At 37.8% G+C, this 18,841-nt stretch overlaps 1 protein-coding gene across 3 annotated transcripts in view; it reads left to right on the top strand.

Moving 5' to 3' along the window:
• LOC113415710 (uracil nucleotide/cysteinyl leukotriene receptor-like) overlaps positions 1-15,473 on the top strand; it is a 37,809-nt gene extending 22,336 nt beyond the window's left edge. For 2 of the 3 annotated variants that reach the window (XM_087955065.1, XM_087955064.1), the window contains one exon: positions 12,110-15,473. In XM_087955065.1, coding sequence (XP_087811191.1) covers positions 12,110-13,177 — 1,068 coding nt within the window. In that variant the 3' untranslated portion in view covers positions 13,178-15,473. Of the gene's footprint in view, positions 1-5,532; positions 6,518-12,109 lie in introns of those variants that run through there. The other variant, XM_087955066.1, reaches the window with a different exon arrangement.
• Positions 15,474-18,841: the final 3,368 nt, after the last annotated feature.

The raw sequence follows: 18,841 nt of genomic DNA, 5'->3' as shown, positions 1-18,841 counted from the left end.
GGAAGTGGAGAAAGTGATTGAGAGGAGAAAGTTTTTCTTGGCTCCTAGGACTCTAAGACATATCTAATAAAATTCCTGAAAAGTATGACTTTCTGAATAATACCTGCCAGAAGAGGAAAAAGCGGCTGCTTGAAGGTGCTGAAAGGATAGCTTCCCTCTTTTCCTACGGAATAAATAACTGGATATTAAGAAACCTATTTTTTAGGTGGAAATTGGTTTTAAGCGATGAGTGGGAAGAGAGAGGATTAAAAAGAAAATATTTGTATGCTAAGATTTTGTTGGAGCAGATGCCTTAAGGATTTGAAGACTAGAATATATTGTAATAAGATTTTAAACAGATTTGGACTTTCTTTCTCTTTGATTGATATTACCCCAGAAGGAGAAAGTGAGAACTCTGCCTTGGTTTGGACTGATTGATAACTTTGGGACTGTTTTATCTTTTTTATTTTCTTTTGAATATTCTGGTTGTTGTAAGAAGAAAGAAGGAGAAAAGAAAAGAAAAGATTTATAATGGCTCTTTCTGTTGAGGAACTAAGAAAAGAATATGAACAAGCAAAAAAAAATGGTAAAGATGGTGTGGAAGAAGCTTTCCTTTTCTTAGAAATGGCGCTTACTAATTATCAACAAAAATTACAACAGATGAAGACAGCAGAGGAACAAGAAAGAAAGGAAGGAGCCATCTTTAATGAATCTCAGAATTTGATCCAGAAAAAAGGAAGAGAGAAAGAAAAGAAAAGAAGAGAAAAGAAGAAAACTAAAGGACTTAAGGACTTAAGATCTAAAAAAACATTTAAGAAAGGGAAAAATAAAGTGCAAAACCAATATGATGATTGTAAACAAAGGGGAAAAGAAATACGACAGAGAAGGGAAGCCGGTAAGGCAGAGGCTAGAAGAAGGGGGGTAGAAAGGTTTGTTGGGAGAAGAAAGAAAGGGAAAAGGTGGAGAAAAGCTACAATGTTTTGAAATTAAATGGAAAAAGGAATTTTTATGGATAATGGATAAAGTATATTTTTTTTTTAAAAAAAAAGATTTTGCAAGGTACATAAGATGAGATGGTAGTATTGCAATGGTTTAAGAGTTGATAAGAGATTAAAATGTTAAAATGTTTAAAAATGATTGGCTTTAAAACTTAATAATAGGAGAGGTTTAGAATATTGTTTTAATTAAAGAGTTTAATAAAATTATGGTATTGATGTTATTATAAAATTTTTATTATAGTATTTCTTTTTAATATTTGGATTTATTGTCTAATTATGCACTTAATTGTGTTGGATGTATTAGTTAGATAGAATGTACCAAGCAAAATCTGATTGGGTATTAGATATTATTTTAAAGATTAATTTGATTAACTTAGGGGGAGATAGAAAGGCATCATACTCTGATTAATGATTTCAGGAGAAACTGATTTTCTTTTTTTTCATAAGCGATGAGACAAAGGGATGATAAAAATGGACAAAAGATACAAATATAATGATTTAAACTAAGATGATTAATTAAGGTAGAATTAAGAAGTGTGAAATATGTGGAGAAGTTAATATAGAAGGCTTAGAATGGTAAATAAAATAAGTAATGATATGTAAGATGAGCATGAATATAATTGAAGTCCATGAAGAGAGAGACACCTGGGTCCAAGTTACTTTCAAAAAGATTTTTTTTTATGTTTTGTGTGTTGTGTGTATATGTCTTTATTGGGGGAGAATTGGTAAAAACTTGTAGAAATATAGAATGAGAATAATGGTAACTAAGTCAGAAAGAATCAGATGAAATAATAATAATGATATTGAATAAGAGTAAAGAGAAGTAAAGAGAAATTGAATAAGAGGTTTTGGTATATTATATGGAAATGGTTTAAAACAGAATCATAATTTATCTGACTTGTTAAATTTACAATGGAAAAAGGTTTAAACATGTAATGAATAATGATAATTTGTGTGTTTTAAAAATTAATAAAACTTGTTTAAAAAAAAAAAAAAAATAAGCCAGCGTAGGCTGGGAGATCCAAACTAGAAAGATAAGGGACAGAACACCCAGGGCAGAGACAGGTAGTAAAAAATCTAGTGCTTAACAATGAGTGTAACTTCAAGTAAAAGTGAGTTCACTAAAGCAATAAGAAAGAAAGCCAATTAGTGAAACCCCAAGTTAAATACTTAGGTTCTTAGTTCAAAAAAAAAAATAGGGAAGTCTCTTAAAACCAGTAGCTTTCCTATCCAAATTAATGGACCCTGTAATACTGGAGTGGCCAGTATATATTCAAGCTATAGCTGCCACAGCTCTTTTAGTACAAGAAAGAAGAAACCCCACATTTGGGGAGGGGGCTTTGGTGGTTACAACCCAACATCAGATCAGGAACATCCTGCCTCAAAGAGCTCAGAGATGGTTAACCAATTCTCGTATCCTAAAGTATGAGGGAATCCTCATAGAAGACCCCAATTTGGTACTCTCCACAAGCAATTATGTGAACCTTGCTCAATTCTTGATGAGAGAGGGAATAAGTGAAGGAGACCAACATGATTGTGTAGCACTACTTTATAGATGGAAGTGCCAAAGTAGTGGAAGGAGAGATGAGATGCTGTTGGGGATCCCATGCTATGGGAAGGAGCGTTTGCCTAGAACTGAGTTAACAGACAAAATTGTGAGAAAATATATTCTTGAATTGTCCCAGTCTCTTTCTCTTTTAAGACAAAAAGGGATACTTGCACAAACACCACCTTGGACTTCGTTGTACATAAATTTAAGGCAGGACAGTGGGTTTTGATAAAATACTGGAAGGAAGAAACTGTACATTCCTTTTCTATTTAGGACTGTTATTTCCCCCACATAAAATAACAACCACAGAACATGCTGATCTTATAATTGTCTTGAAACTGGTGTAAATACTGAATGTTTGGATGGTGGGAGTTGGGAAATTACACTGAGTGGAAACTTTCACAATAGAAAGGAAGGAGAGAAACTTTGTATCAAACTTTTATGGGACCAAAGTGGCCTAAGAACACTTGAACAATTTAGGAACCTTGAAAAAGCAACACGATCAAAACCAAGACCAACAGTGTGATTACCACTAGCCCCTAATAAATGGGAAAAGCTAACTCCAGCATCAATAGCCAGAATTGGGAGATGAATATTAATTTGTAAAGCAAAAGATAAGAATTTAGGAAAGATGCTGAGCTTAAAATAACTAGTAGAAATATAAGCTCTCTATGCAACTTATTACAGGAAAAGTGAAGAGAGGAGGGAATTGTCTAAAATAGCTTCAACAAGACCTTTGTGTGCTTTTGTGTATGTGTGTGGAATCAAATATGGAAGATTAATGGGAATCCAACAAATTAGGATTGTGGGTGGCCATATGTGTTTTGCCCAATGGGACTGGACTGAGCGAAGTTCTAATAAAAATGTGACTAGTCGTGAAGTGTGTTATTGTAAGAATCATGAAGCAAATAATAGCAACTGGACTGCCCCAGAAGGTATGTATAGGGAATGTGAAAAATATGCCTATACTAGCCTCCCCACTGGGTGGTTTGGACTCTGTGTAATGAGATTCATAAGGCCAATCTTTCATTAAAGCAATATTGGGGAATCCATATCGAAGGAATAAATTCAGGCTTGGAAAGCAAAGAGCCCTTGAATCCCTAAATACCAGTGAAGGGCCTACACGTAGGTGGAGGACGGCACTCTGGGAGCTAATGGACATACAATTAAATTTGACTACAAACTATGGTAGAAACCCCCTTAAAGGAGGTGAGTGCAGTCATGGGAACCTTAGCCAAAGGAAAGTGTGGAAAATAACAGTGTGCAAAACCAGCTAGCCCTAATAATAAAATTTTTGGAGCGTAGCAATTTGGGATGGTGAAGGGTTCAACAAAGTCTGCTGTATTAGGATTCTGGGTTCTAATGTTTTTCTCCTGTTTGATTCCCTTTATAAGAGATGTAGTACTATCAAAGTTTAAAAGAATCAAAAGTAATAAAAGGATTAGGTTATCTCCTTTTGAAATGATGTTTGGGAGACGCCCCTGTCATAAGTACTAGTTTGAGAAATAATATAGGGGATTTAAGTCAATTAGGGGATTCATGGGTGAGTCTAATGAGTGGTACGCTTGAAGAAGTGCCCCCTATAACTGCCCTAGCGGCAATGGGCAGGCAACATACGGGGCAGAAGAGGCCTTACTGGTGTCACTCCGGAAGCTGACCCTCTACGCATGGCTGAAAATAAGAACACGTAAAACAGATGTTAATGTGTTAGGGATAGAGTGAGTGGTGGAGATATATATTCTTTTGAATTCTTTTAAAGGATTTTATGTATCAAAAAGGGGGTTGGACTAGATGACCCAGAGGGGTCCCAAATTTTAAAAGTTGATATGTTTAAAGTGCTTATCTGAGTTGAAGAAACCACAACATGTTTCTTGCTCAGTTGCCTAGATAAGAGTTTCCTGTTCAGTGTGGTCAAACTTCCCTGTCTCGATAGAATACGTAACATTATATGCGCAAGGGCTAATCTAAGACATCATAAAAGTGAGACTTAATTGTTAAAGTCTCAAAGGGGGGAATAAGGCAGGACATAAAAATATATTAATTATAGAGAAATAATGATACAAGTTTTATAGATAGTGAAATAAGTGGTATTAGCAAAAGAAAGAACAAGGAAGTGTGAAAAGCCAAACCACAAGCTAGAGAGTTTAGTTATATTTCTGTGTTTTGCCCCTTTCTGAAGAAGTATATAGGCATGTGCTGTTCTATAAGAAGTTTGTTCAGAAGTGACTCTCACTAAAATACTCTGAACCTGTTTGCGCAAATAAAACCAACTTATTTTTGGATTCCAAGGTCTGAGTCTCGTAATTTCCTGCAACACCACCATCTTGCAGAAACCCATGCACTTTTCCTCCACCACATGTACGATTTAACCATCAACTTCTGTCATCAGAAGAACCCTGTGAGGTAGATTAAGCTCAAGAGGCTGGTTCAAGGTAATCTAGGAGCTTCTCACTAAATGAGCATCTGACTCTGCGGTTTCATGGTCCATGCTTAACAATCACACCACACAGATATTGTTAATCATGAAAACAGTTGAACTTACAAAATAGCACAACTGTGCATACCAGTCTTCTTATATGTTCACTTTGTTGGGACTAAAATGCCCCAAAATTTCAGCCGTGAGAAAGACACAATTGCTTTGCAAAATGACAGCTTAGGGAAAGTTCCTTTGCTATGACTTCCTAGGAGGGGAATTTCAACCCCCTCATCACCTGAGACCTTCTGCATCTTGTTTGTGTACTTTTTCCCCATTGCTACTCCAGCCTACAGACCTGGATAATAGAAGCAAAATGATACGTTGGGAAAAAAGCAGCTCGCACTAATTAAAGCATTTCATAAAGCTTAATCCAACTAAGGGGCATATTTAAACCTGCAGTATTCATTTCAACTGTGTTGGATATAGTCCATTATCTCCACAGAGAATGTACACATTCCACCCCTCCCACTCCTTCCCTCCCTCCCTCCCTCTCTCTCTTAAATATTGTAAGGTAGCAGCTGGGAGAGAATTAAATCTGTGATACCCAAATTCTCTGAGAACATCCAAAACTGCAGAAACCACATTCACAGCAGGCAGAGGAGATGCTATTATAGTATACAGTAATGACTAAGAATAAATGAGGTGAAATGTGAACCAAATATCCTGAGTTTAATTCTCCTTCCTAGGGGACCATGGAAAGGATGCCATCATATCTCAGTCTTAGCCCTTCATTCTGGTGTGTGCAAATTACTAATAATGTATATAAGATGTTTTGGATTCTGAAAAATAATTCTACTTATTCTCTTCTTACTTGTTAATACACTAGTGGTTTAAAAAAACAACCTTATGGGTGGTTTTTTTGTTTGTTTGTTTGTTTGCAGCAGGGGGATTTTTCTAAGTATTTTTTACTGGAAGAACAAGAAACAAAGAATATGAAATGTTTCATTAGCTTTTGGTTTAGTGTAAAACCAGAAGGGAAATGTGTGATGCAACAATGAAAGAGATCTACTTTCTCAGCCACAGCAGTGCACTAGGTGATTGGCTAGTCATTTTCACTCAGCCCAGCCTACCTCACAGGGTTGTTGTGGGAAAAACGAAGAGGAAGAATATTATCTAGTCCTTTGGGATCATCAAGGGATGCAATTCTGACAAAGTAAATGCAATTGATCAGAAAATATAAATCAAGAAACGAATTTCTATTATGCTGCAGTTTCCCAAGAGATGATATGATATGCTTGAAGAAATATCAGTTTTATAGGGACAGAAATTGGAAGTATTTCCAATTTTATTTCCACTGACTACAATGAATCTGTAACACTGAGGTCTCAGCAGTTGTAAATGCCACAAATGTTCTTTAAAAAACTATGCCAGCCTAGCCTTGAAACAGGAAACCAGGCCAAGATGATAGGGTGCCTATAATGTTGTTTCAGAATAATTCCCACCCATTTTCATCTTGTCCAAGTTCTTTGAGCCAGCAAAGGAGTGGTCATCTTCTATATCACCAAGACACCCAAGGTATGGATGCTGCAGATAGCAACACATTATTTTCACATTATTTTGATGTCTTTCACATTATTTTGATGCCTTTCAATTTAATGCATTTAACAGCCTCAGACTATTATGCCTTGTGGGTGAAATGTGAACATAATTTCCTAAAATAAATTTGGATAAGATCTGTTTTGTTTTCCTAAAAAATGGAACATATTTACAACTGAATTGCTCTTGGTCTGGAATTGGGATAGTAAAGTTTTAATGACAATGGCATTTCCTTTAATTCTATCGTCAGGTTCTCCCAATCTGCTAGATACATTTCTTACCGGAATAATTAAAAAAAGCAAGGTAGAAATGCATACAAATTTCAAAGAGTCCTACATTGGAAGTAAACCTTTAATTGAAAAAATTAAATAGGAAAAATTCAGGTTTCTCATTGTTTGTGCACTTTTTACTCTGTAGAATGCAATTTGTAATTGCCTCCCTGAGATAATAGCCATAAGAATATTTAAAAAAAATTGGGGGGGGGGGAATTATATATATTTAGATAAATTGATACCATTCTTTTTTTTAAATTTTTATTGGTTTTTAAAAACAAACATAAACAAACAAAACATAAAAACATCAACCTATCTCCCGTATGTGTACATACAGTGTGCTGGTTGGTTTACGAATTGTTTTGTGCTTCCATTTCATAGTCTTCAATTACAATTACATTGCATATAATCTCATATTTTCAATCAAAAATTAAATACCTTAGTATCATTATTAATCAATCATTTGACTATACTTTTATTCATTCATGTTTTACAAGTTAATCATAATTTACTTAGTTTATTTTATAACAGTTCATATTATCATCCCAAATCTATCCTAAAATCATTTTGTAGATATAATAAGAAAGAAGTACATCTTTATATATTTATTATTTTCTAAAAGTCTACATATTTCATTACTGTATTTTATTGTCTAACCATTGATAGAAAAGATCCCAAATTTTATAAAATTGTTTATCCTCTTGTTCTCTAATTTCAAATGACAATCTACTCATTTCAGCACATTCCAATATTAATGATCTCCTCCTGTGATGGTATTTTCTCATTTTTCCAGTTTTTAGCAAATACAATCCTAGCCGCTGTTAATACATTTACAATCAGGTATTTCAAGTCTTTACTATATATTTCAGGTAAAATTCCCAATAAAAATATCTCTGGTTTCAAGACATATGTTTTTTTGTCATTTTTTCCAACCACATGTGGGTTTTAGTCCAGTATTTTTTAGCATCCGCACAAGTCTACCACATATGGTAATATGAGCCAGGTGTCTGATGACATTTCCAACATTTTTCGGATTTATTCTTGAACATTCTTGCTCTTCTTGTCGGGGGAAAATGCCACCTGTAAAACATCTTATACAAATTTTCTTTATATGCTGTTGACATTGTCATTTTATAATTTTGAGACCACAATTTTTGCCATTTCTCTAAATCGATTTTTTTATCCAAAATTCTCCCCCCAAGCAATCATAGTTTCTTTAATTTGTTCTTCTTCTAATTTAATTTCTAATAAATATCCATACAGTTTTTAAATTACCTTTTCATCAGTGCCTGGCCAAATCTTATCTAAATCAGTCAATTTATCATAGAAACCTTCCATTTTAGAATCTTTATCATACCTTGAATGTATTTGTGCATATGAAAATCAATTCATCTTTATACCTTGTTCCTCTAGTTTTTGTATAGATTTGAGTTCAACCTTTTCATTCAATATTTCACCATATCTAACAGTTTGTTCCTTTTTTTTATATGATAGGATAAGAAAATGCTTCAATAGTCGATAACCAGACTGGAATTTTCAAATAACATTGTCTTTTAATCTCCCAGTTTAACCACAGAGACTCCCGTATATAATGTCTTCTAAAATACCCCTGTGTTTTAGTTCCTTTATACCATAAAAAAGCATGCCATCCCAACAACAAATCATGTCCTTCTAATGTCAACAATCTAGTATTTCTTAGTGTTATCCATTCCTTAACCCACATCAAATTTGTAGCTTGATAGTACAACTCCCAATTAGGCAAACCAAATCCTCCTCTAATTCTAGCATCTTGCAAAAGTTTTAACTTTATTCTCGCTTTCTTACCTTGCCATATATATTTCAACACAATTTTATTTAGATCTTCGAAGTAGTCTTTTCCAAGCCTAATTGGAGTTGTTTGAAACAAGTATAAAATTCTGGGTAATATATTCATCTTGATTGTTGAAATTCTCCCTATTAGTGATAGTTGTAAATTTTCCCATTTCGCCAGATCTAGCACTATCTGCTGTTTAAGTTTGATATAATTATTCTCTTTTAATGTACTGTCAAATATATCCCCAAGTACTTGATCTTATTCGTGACCTGAATTTTCAATAGGTCTGCCAGTTCTTCCTTTTGTCTTAATTGACATATGGAAAGGTGGCTGGTTTGAAAATAAATAAAGATAAGACAAAGATCTTGACAAAGAATCGATACCATTCTTAATACAACTGTGTATCTTCTTAAACAAATCCTTAGAGATATTGGAAAGGCAGATTAAAATGAAAACTGTTTGCTAATTAATGTGGGAAGGAATATGGCAACATGCTCCCACTTTCTGAGCCATTCCTACATTAGTTATAGAGTGCTCTACCTTTCATTTGCAAATGAAATTTTAGCGTGGTTCAGTTTAATAAAAAATGCAGCATATGTAAGAAAAAAAATTAAGAGATGCTAGACTGATTCTCATCTTTGAGTAAGAAATGTTGCAATCTCTCTCAGCCAACTAATTTCGCTGGGGTATGGTGAGCGCTTCCTTTCATGACAGAAGTTAGGGGCATGGGAAGCTTCAGCAGGAAGTGTGGAAAGCAGAGAGGAAATGAGCTGGCAAGGGTGCTTGGGAGGGAAGCTGGCAACAGGACCAAATGAAACAGATGCTTCCCCCACCATCCAGTTCTGAAGTTTGCTTTAGCCTCTAACACAACCAGCTTAATAAAATGTTTCTCTCAACTGTTATGAATCCTTGAGATATGCTGTTTTCTTAGAATCATGTCAATCCAGGAGAATATGCATCCTGTAGGGAAAATATGTCCTTTTCTAGTAGTCTGCATATCCTGTCCTCTTGGACTTAAAGTGCAATTTTAGGCCTGTTGATGGAGATTGTAAAGGGAGGAGGGATAGACTGAAAAGCATGAGGATTTTTGCCACGGCAACCTGAGCATCTTCCAGGTAGGAAAAGTTCAATTCCCAGAATCCCGCCATTATCTTTTCCTCAGAATTCTAGATTTGACATCCATTTTGGATGCTGCCAAGTTTAGTAACTTCTGTGCCAGAATTGAAACCATTTATTGGCAGTGCCCCTATCTGGTGGCAGAAAGGATGAATAGCTGAATGGTTGATATGAATTGCTTCCTTCAGTTGATGATGGAAAGAAAACATTTAAATGTTCCACCATACTGAAGTGTTATTATTCAAGGCAAGAGCCAGCAGAAAACCATACTGGTTTGAAGAAGTGCTGATTGCATTCCGGATGCTTATTTTGCCTTAGCAATGCAGCAGAGGAGAGCGTCAGTCTGCAGCACAAGTGGGAAGGGAAGAAGAGAAGTGGGTGGGAAACGCCACCTTTGATGCCGATTGCTGGCAGCAGAAGATCTATGGGAATTCTGCTGCAATGTCTCCAATCTCACAGGGTAGTGGTTTCCCAGCCTTAAGCATTCCCAGCCAGCATGCTTAAAATGACTGAAGTTCCAATGTTCCAATATTTGAGGGGCTGCCACAGAGAGGAAGGAGTCAAGCTATTTTCTAAAGCACCCGAAGGCCAGACAAAGAATGATGGATGGAAACTGAACAAGGAGAGATTTAGCCTAGAAATAAGGAGAAACTTTCTGACAGTGAGAACAATCAACCAATGGAACAGCTTGCCCTGAGAAGTTGTCATCACTTGAGACTTTCAAGAAGAGATTGGACTGCTATTTGTCAGAAATGGTGTAGGGTCTCTCGCTTGGGCAGGGGGTTGGACTAGATGACCTACAAGGTTCCTTCCAACTCTGATTATCTGTTATCTGTTAAGTTGAGAAACGTTGCCATGGGGCAATCAATCTAGAACTGGGGGACTGGCAGTGAAAGAGCCATTCTCCTCTACTTCTCCTGCTAGCCAGAGGGGCAGATAAAGCAAAGGAGGAGAAGGAGGGGTTTTTTTTTTTTGCTGCCCCTGGCACCACACAGACTCCCACCGCTCCATGAACTGGCAGCTAAAGAGCTGCTTTCCCAATTGGTCTGAAGGGACCATGCATCTGCAACCCCCCTAGTAGAGCCACAGGTCCAGTGAGAGTCTTCAAGCTTCAGCTTTTTTGCTGGCACTGTTAGATGGGGTAGATTGGTCCCCATAGAGACGCGAGACCAAAAGTGAACATTCAGCTCTTTATTCGGTATACAGTTCTGTACAAGACCTGCGCTCAGTGGCAGCCCTTCGTATAGGGACTGCCGGCGGCCCGGCGGCCAATGACAGCGCTTTGAATCTCCCGCGATCGGCTCGGCCAATCGCGGTTGATTCTTAGCGCACCAATCACGGCCGTTCAGTTGTCCAATCAGGTTGCAGTCCGTGTGGACCAATCAGGATTCAGGGTTTGGAGTATGCTAATACAGAACAGGCACCCCTGTGGGAAAGTTGCCATGGCATTATGGAAGGATTGTGGGCAGAAGCGCCCTTTTCACCGACTTGCTTGGGAATGGAAGCAAGGGGACCTGAGGTGGTATTCAGCAGGTTCTGACCAGTTCTGGAGAACCGATAGCCGAAATTTTGAGAAGTTTGGAGAACTGGCAAATACCACCTCTGGCTGGAGATTTTCCAGTATCCTTCCCCTCCCACGCCCACCAAGCCATGCCCACAGGACCAGTAGTAATTTTTTTTTTGAATCCCACCATTGAAGGGAAGCATCTCTCTAGCAACTCCATGGGCAAAAATGGGTCTTTTTGTTGCTGGCAGAAATGCCTCTCCCCACCCCCCAACTCTTCCCCTGCTTCATCTGCTACCCATGGGCTGGGAAAAGAAGTCAGCGAGGTGGCTTTTTGGTCCAATGGGACAGCCCTGACTCTCCTGCTGCCAAAAATGAGTGGCCAGCAGCCAGAAGGGATGCCATGTTCACAGTAGCCTCAGAGGAGAAGTAGGATCAGGACAGACCGTAACCCTAAACTTGTCTCAGAATAGTTGGCTTTAGACTGACACCTGGCATGGCTTGTGCTGGTGGAAGTTGAAAAACACCCCTTTTAAAGTTGGGAGAGAAAACCAGAACAAGGCTGCTTTCGCGGTGGGTCAGAAAACAAGTCTGAGAAAGATGCTGGGCATCTTTGTGTTCTTCAGAAATAGTCAGTAGGCATCTTTGGAGACCAGGCCAAGTGGATAGGCCCTTAAGAAAGAAACCTTAAAGAATGTGGGCAGTCCAATCTTTCTCTACCCATATGTCTGCCCTTGCAGCTGCATGCAGCCAGCAAAGCAATGGAAATACTCCAGCCTCAGAGTTTCCACTTCACAGGAGGACTGCTGTGATTGGTGTTTCGCTCTGGGTTAAACTAAAATGCAAGTCTTATTTTTGTTTTGCAGATGTGGAGGAATGGCACAGATACAGCCTTCCCTTTGGGGGAAATGCCAGGCTCTTTCCCTAACAACTCAGCACATTTGCAGTGTGTGGCTGAAGCAGCATTCCAGCACTTACTATTACCCATCGTTTACGGCCTGGTTTGCGTCCTGAGCCTGGCCTCAAATGGCGTGGCCTTATGGAGCTCTTGGGTCTACCGAGCCCAGGCCCCACCCATCATGATCTTCATCTACAACCTGATTATCATTGACCTGCTCTTTGCCCTGTCGCTGCCATCACAGGCAGTGTATCATGCCAGACACAATGACTGGCCCTTTGGGGAAGGCCTGTGCAAGGTCACCAATGCCCTCTTCCTGGCCAACATGTTCTGCTGTACCCTCTTCCTGGCTTGCATCTGCTTGGAGCGTTATGTGGCTGTCGTCCATCCTGTCTTCTACCTGCGCCTCAAATGGCCTCTGTATCGGGTGCTGCTCTCCATGGCTATCTGGTCTTTGGTAGGGATTGGATTGCTGATCTTCTTCTCCAAGAGCACCGTGACTCATCGCTTCTCCAACGGAAACACCGCCTGCATGGAAAACTTCCCAGCCCAAGTTTGGAATGGAAGTCTGGCAGCCATGATCCTATTTTCCTCAGCCCTGGGCTTCTTCCTGCCCTTCCTTACTATCATTATCTGTTCCATTGTGGTTGCCCACCGAATTATGAATCTGGGCCATGGGACAATGCAGTCATCTTCATTGCGTAGGCATTCCCTTCAAACCCTCTTGATGGTGATGAGCCTTCTCATCTTCTGTTTTCTCCCTTTTCATACCATCCATGTGCTACACACCCTGGGCCGTATTGGCGTTCTTTCAGCTCCAGGATTGCTGCACTTCACTTGCTCAGCCCAGCGTGCAGCTATGGCCCTTGCTAGTATTAACAGTGCTCTTGACCCCCTGGTATACTATTTTAACATGAAGTCTGCTGATTGGAAGCTACCATGCTGTGGCACAGTCAGCCAAAATCTTATGGAGCCAGGTGAGATTGCTAATAGCACAGGGGAACCCCATAGAAGGAACATAATTCTTAAAGACTGAACTTGGTCTATGGCTTCTTTCTGATAGCTAGGTGAAAGAGGTGTCTTCCCCTGGATATTATTGTAATTTAAGTTATAAGCTCCTCTTGGCCAGAGAGAAAGATTGAGAGAAAGAGGGAAAGAAAAATCTTATCCCTGAGTTATTGATTTAATGCTTGCCTTGACTGGCATGATGCATCATTAGCCCAGCCTATATCATGGCCTTGTTTAAGTTAAGATATAGGGGAATGGATGAAACTGTATCTCCCAATCTTGTCTTCACCACAGTGTTTGTTCTATAGTTCCCACTGACCCAAACAGTGCTCCAATGGACAATGCTGGTCGGTCATCAGGTTGAAGGATAGATTAGAATGTCCTTTCAAGATCTGATAAGAACTGTAGCCCAAGAACAATCAGTCGGAAGCAGTGGGAGCAAAGACTGGTCTAAAGAAGAGGAGAGAAAATAAAAATAAACCAGGAACCCAGACTAGAGAAATCAGATTCGTGTTGCAATAATCTGGGTTAGAATTGCTCCCTTTTGCTGCCATCTAATGACCAGAACATGATTGCTGACTAGTTCTTTCACCCTAATACAGATGACCGCAGAAAATAATGGTTTGGGAAGCAACACAAAATTGTGCTTGTTGTGATTCTAATTGTAGAGTTCATGTATTGTGCTGAACCATAACATAATTTGGTTTGGGTTACTGTGCTGTTCAAGTTAGCACTGTGCTTTCTAAACTATGATTTTATAGCATTTTTGTGTAGTGTGTGAATTCAGCCATTATAATTTGTTCAACAGATTATGGTTAACAAAAGCTTGACAAGGAGAAGCTTTGGCAGGCAAGACTCAGAATTCAGGAATAACATGAGGCAAGGAAAGACTGGAAACATTGCAATTGTTGGGATTGTTACTTTCTATTTATATAATTGTGCAAGAGTTTGGCTCAAAGTCCAGAAGATTGGGAGATAAATAAGTAATAATCTGTACAAATCAGCTTTGGACATACCTTGAAGGATTTGGATTAATTTATTACATGTTATCATCTCCTAATACATTTCCCAGCCTAACAGCTGAAGCATCAAGAGCTACAACAGCATGCAAGCTATAAAAGAGATTATTCTCAACTACTTGATTAAAAGGCCCCATTCAGGGGGTCCTGGTTACACTGGCATAGCATGGTTTCTTCAGTTCTTACCACTGCCAGATCTGGACATATGTCCGAACCTGGTCTTTTACAGAATCTTGATCAATATCCATCTGGGGAAGAAGATCTGGAGAAAATATAAAGCTTTCCATTTGCAACTGTTAAGAAGGCTACACACAACCAGCATTGTCCATTGATGTTTAAATGGTTTATAATACAGACTTCTTATAATGTGAGATTTATATGGATAAAGTGTGATGATATACAAATAGTCCTACTTCTTCAACAGTACCTTCTGGATACTACAAATGGAGCACATCCATTAAGGACACTAAAACACAGAACCTCAGGATAATTTTTAAAATTCTTGGGTGTAGTTCTCAGACCCAATCTAAAAGCTATTGTCAAACTGTAGTTTTTTGTAATGGGGCAGAAAAGGAATCTTAATCTCATGTATCTAATAATCATATCAGTTGTAGCTGGTTAATTTAAATTCAAATGAAATGGAATCATTTTTATGTCCTCTCCCAACTTTTGGGGAGTGTAGCCCCCAGATTCCTACACAAAAACAAAAATCAGGTAGTAAATAAATTAGGCAATAATTGGTTCTGATAATTATTCATCACATTAACCCTTTAAAATAAGAAATACAAAAGTATTTAGGACTTTTAAAGAAATTGGATTATTTCAACACAGCAAGTGAATCATAGCAACCATAAGAGAATAATTCTTCTGAATATCTTAAGCCCCTAACATTTTATAAAGGATTGATCTTTCTTATAGTTTTGCTATTACAAATTTAGAATTGCTTTAAATTGAAGTCCTTGAGAAATGCAGTCATCTTTGAAAGTAAAACAGAAAAACAATATTCCACATAAAGATTAAAAAGAAAGAAAGAAATTTTAGCTTCAAGTTGCTTTATTCAGAAAACTGAAGGCATAAGGAGAAACAACTTGATATCCTTCCAGAGTATGGTTGGTTTTTACAGAGAATGTTTTTTCTCTTTATTTTCCTTTTTATTTAAAATATTGCTAATGCAGTAGATGTGTTGGTAGTTTGAGGCATTAAGTGCAATCCTAAACTTACAGCAATACACCGGTTTAGTTAGTGCTTTTGTGTCCAATGCTTTACTTAATTAAGTAGGTAGAGTATATTTACTCATAAAAATAATGAAAAAAATCCTCTATAATAAAATACATATCAAAGTCTATCAAAAATGAATCAATAGAAGTTTCAGTGGTTCATTAGATGCTTTACGTCCCACTATTTTCATTACAATTAACATTAAACCAAAAAGGGACATCTTCCTCCCTCTGCCTAAATAAATCAGCTTCCATTATTTCCATGCAGTCTGTTTTTGTCACTTTCCCCCCTCTTTCTTTCTTTCTTTCTTTTAATTGGTTTTACTATAATTCTCTTGTTTTGCATTGTTATGAGCCAGCCAGAGTCATTGGGAATCAGTTAGCAAGCAACTCTGATAAATGAACAAACAAACAAACAAACAGTCTGGCATGTGGTTCTGCATATGCAAAACCTGATTATATCAGATTGTGGTCCAAGTTATTATTCCTGCTCTGGACTGGACTGGCTAGATAACATCTCCGGCTCCAACAAAATTGCACACTCCTTTCCTAAATAGTTACATGGTTTCTGCAGTCAACCCCATTTCCTTGTGCAAAACATAAAAACATCTTGCAGAGTCTGTCAATGCTGAGGATGCCCCAGGCACTATTCCTCAAGCTTTGTGACACTGCAACCTTAAAATGATGAATGAATTTGTGAGATCCCTCCATAAATAAAGCTAATGATTTCTCTGAAATTAATGAGGTTCAAAAGTCCAAACTCAACTTCCATGCCTGAGGTAACTTTTTTTTAATTCAGTAGACACTGCCATGCTCTATGGCATCTCTACAGAACCAGTTTCTTTCTTATTTCTATTTATTTTATTTATTTATTTGTAGTGTGCCTTTATTATTTCTACAAACAACTCAAGCCGGTGAACCTATCCTACATACCATATTTATTTATTTACTTACTTATTTACTACCCATCTTGCATCCAATGACTCTGGACAGCTTACAACATAAAAACATTGAAAAACATTACAATCATTCATTATAAAAACACAGCAGACAAAAAATATTAAGAGTTAAAATTGTGGACACAAGAGGGCAAAGAAGGGAGCCAGACACATGAGGGGAGGGGAGGTAGGGTTGAATTTTAATTAGTCAACCACTTCCAATATGAAGCTCCCCCAATGGGTCCCCAAGCCATCTGGCAGAACCAAGTTTTAAGGTCATGTGATACTTCAGGAGGGTAGGAGCCAATTTCACCCCAGGGGGTAAGATGTTCCAGAGGGCAGGAATCATGGCAGAGAAGGCTCTTCTAGATCCTGCCAGCCAAAATTCCTTGGATGATGCGACCCACAGTTTGCCCCTTCTGGTGGCACTGGTGGGATGGGTCAGTCCCATTGGGGTGAGACAGTTCCTCAGGTAGTCTGGACCCATGCCATGCAGGGCTTTAAAGGTGATGACCAACATCTTGAAGTGTACCTAGAAACAGACCAGCAATCACTCCATTTCACAGTGATGTAACAGGGATCATTCTAGTGGCCCTAAGAACTGCCTGCACTGGGCTTCCGGTTTGCAAGGCTTTGGCGGCGGCAGGAATCCGCGATCGTATGCGGTTCCTGCTGCGCTCGCTGCCGAAGTGCCTCTGATCCAGCTGGATCTGGAGGATATGGTTACCCCGTAGAGGCAACCGAAGAGAGAGGAGATCCAGGTAGGGGCTTGGGGGTATTGCAAACCCCCTCCTCAGCCGGCTAAACTCCTTTTTCCCAAGGCGGTGGAGCGGCGGTCAGCAATGGCCGCCACAAAGAAGCCTGCAGCCGGGTAAGATTGTGCAGGAGGAAGTTGGAGAAAGTGAAAGTTTTTTGGCTGAACCGGGACAACAAGGAACTTTTAAATACCCTGGAATCTTAATTGCTTGAATGATACATTGTTTCCTAAGAAGATTGGAAAGCGGCGGAAGAAAAGTGAAAGTGAAAGTTATTTTTTCTCACTCTCCTTCCCCATGGAAATAGCTGATGGAAATCGGAAAAACCTGCTTGGGCATAGAAGGTAATTAAATTTCAAACTTAAAGCCAAGAGGATAAAAGATTTCTGAACATTGGAATCAAAAACTAAAACCTTTTTTGCTATAAGTGGGAGGGAAGAGGTAAAGAACTTATTTTAAGATTGTATTGAAGGAGACTGCTTGCAGTTTACAAGATTAGAAATAAATGACAATAAGACTTCTAAAAATTACTTTGAGACTGTGTAATTGAACTCTACCCCAGGAAGAGAAAATATAAAAAGAAGAAAGTGCTAAATAAAACAATTTGTTCTGATTTGGATTGCTTTATGACTTTTGGATTTTTGGGAACTATTTCTTGAGGGATTAAAAACATTTGGGTTGTGCTTAAGGGGAAAAAATGGCACTATCAGTTGAAGAATTGCAAATGGAATTTCAAAAACTAAAAGAAGAGGAACAAGAAGGCAAGGGCTCTTCTGGATCTATTTTTCACTTTTTAGAAATGACAATTTCTACCTACCAAGAAATACAACAACAAGAAGGCTGGGATGAAGGAGAAGAAGCCATCTTTAATGGACAGACAATCTCACTTGAAGAAGAAAAGAGAAAGGGGGGGAAAGAAAACGGAGAATTCAGAACTTAAAAAAGCAACCAAGAAAGGGAAAAATAAGATGAAAAATCGATACAATGTCAGAAAGCAACAGAAAAGAGAAATACAACAGAGAGGGAAGATTAAGAGAGTGGAGTTTGAGAGATGGGGGGTAAAAAGGCTAGAATTGATAAGAAAGGAATGGAAAAAGGAAAGAGAAGTCATAAAGGTTTAAAACAAGATGTTAAAAAACAGGTTTTTTTCAGAGACAAAGGGTAAACTATAATTTAAAAAATGATTCTGCAAAAGTACATAAGATTGTATTGTAGATATTAGTATTTGAAATTGAGTTAGAAAACTGAAATATTATATGAATTAATAATGCATTAAAGGGAACATATAAAAATGTTTAAGATTTAACAATAGAGTTTAACTTTTTATGGAATATTGTCTTTACTATTTTATAAACTTAATTCTCTTTTTTTCTTTGTTTTATTATTCTAAAATGTGATACTTAGAATGTACTAAGCAGAATCAGCATGGAAAGTATGTATTATTTTAAGTGTTAAATTTAGGGGAAAGATAAAAAGTTTTCATACTTCAACCAGTGATTACAGGAGAAATATTGTACTAGAAGGAAAAGAAAAATAGACAATTGAAAGAGAATGGACAAAAGATGCAAATATAATTATTTAAACTGAGATGAAATAAATAAAATAGAATTAAGAGAGTGAATGAAGAGAGAAAATATATAGAAAATATAGAATGTTAAATAAGATATGAAATAGTATATTAAGTGAGCATGAATTTGATTTATATCTGTACAAAAAGATATTACCTGGGGTAAGCCGCTTTCCAAAAAGAAGTTTTATGTATT

This window comes from Notechis scutatus, chromosome 2, assembly GCF_049901735.1.
Source record: "Notechis scutatus isolate UNSWTSFEM ecotype Mainland chromosome 2, rNotScu1.2, whole genome shotgun sequence".
Lineage (NCBI taxonomy): Eukaryota > Metazoa > Chordata > Lepidosauria > Squamata > Elapidae > Notechis > Notechis scutatus.
Note: the sequence above shows the minus strand (reverse complement) of the source record. Positions and strands in the feature narration are given on the sequence as shown.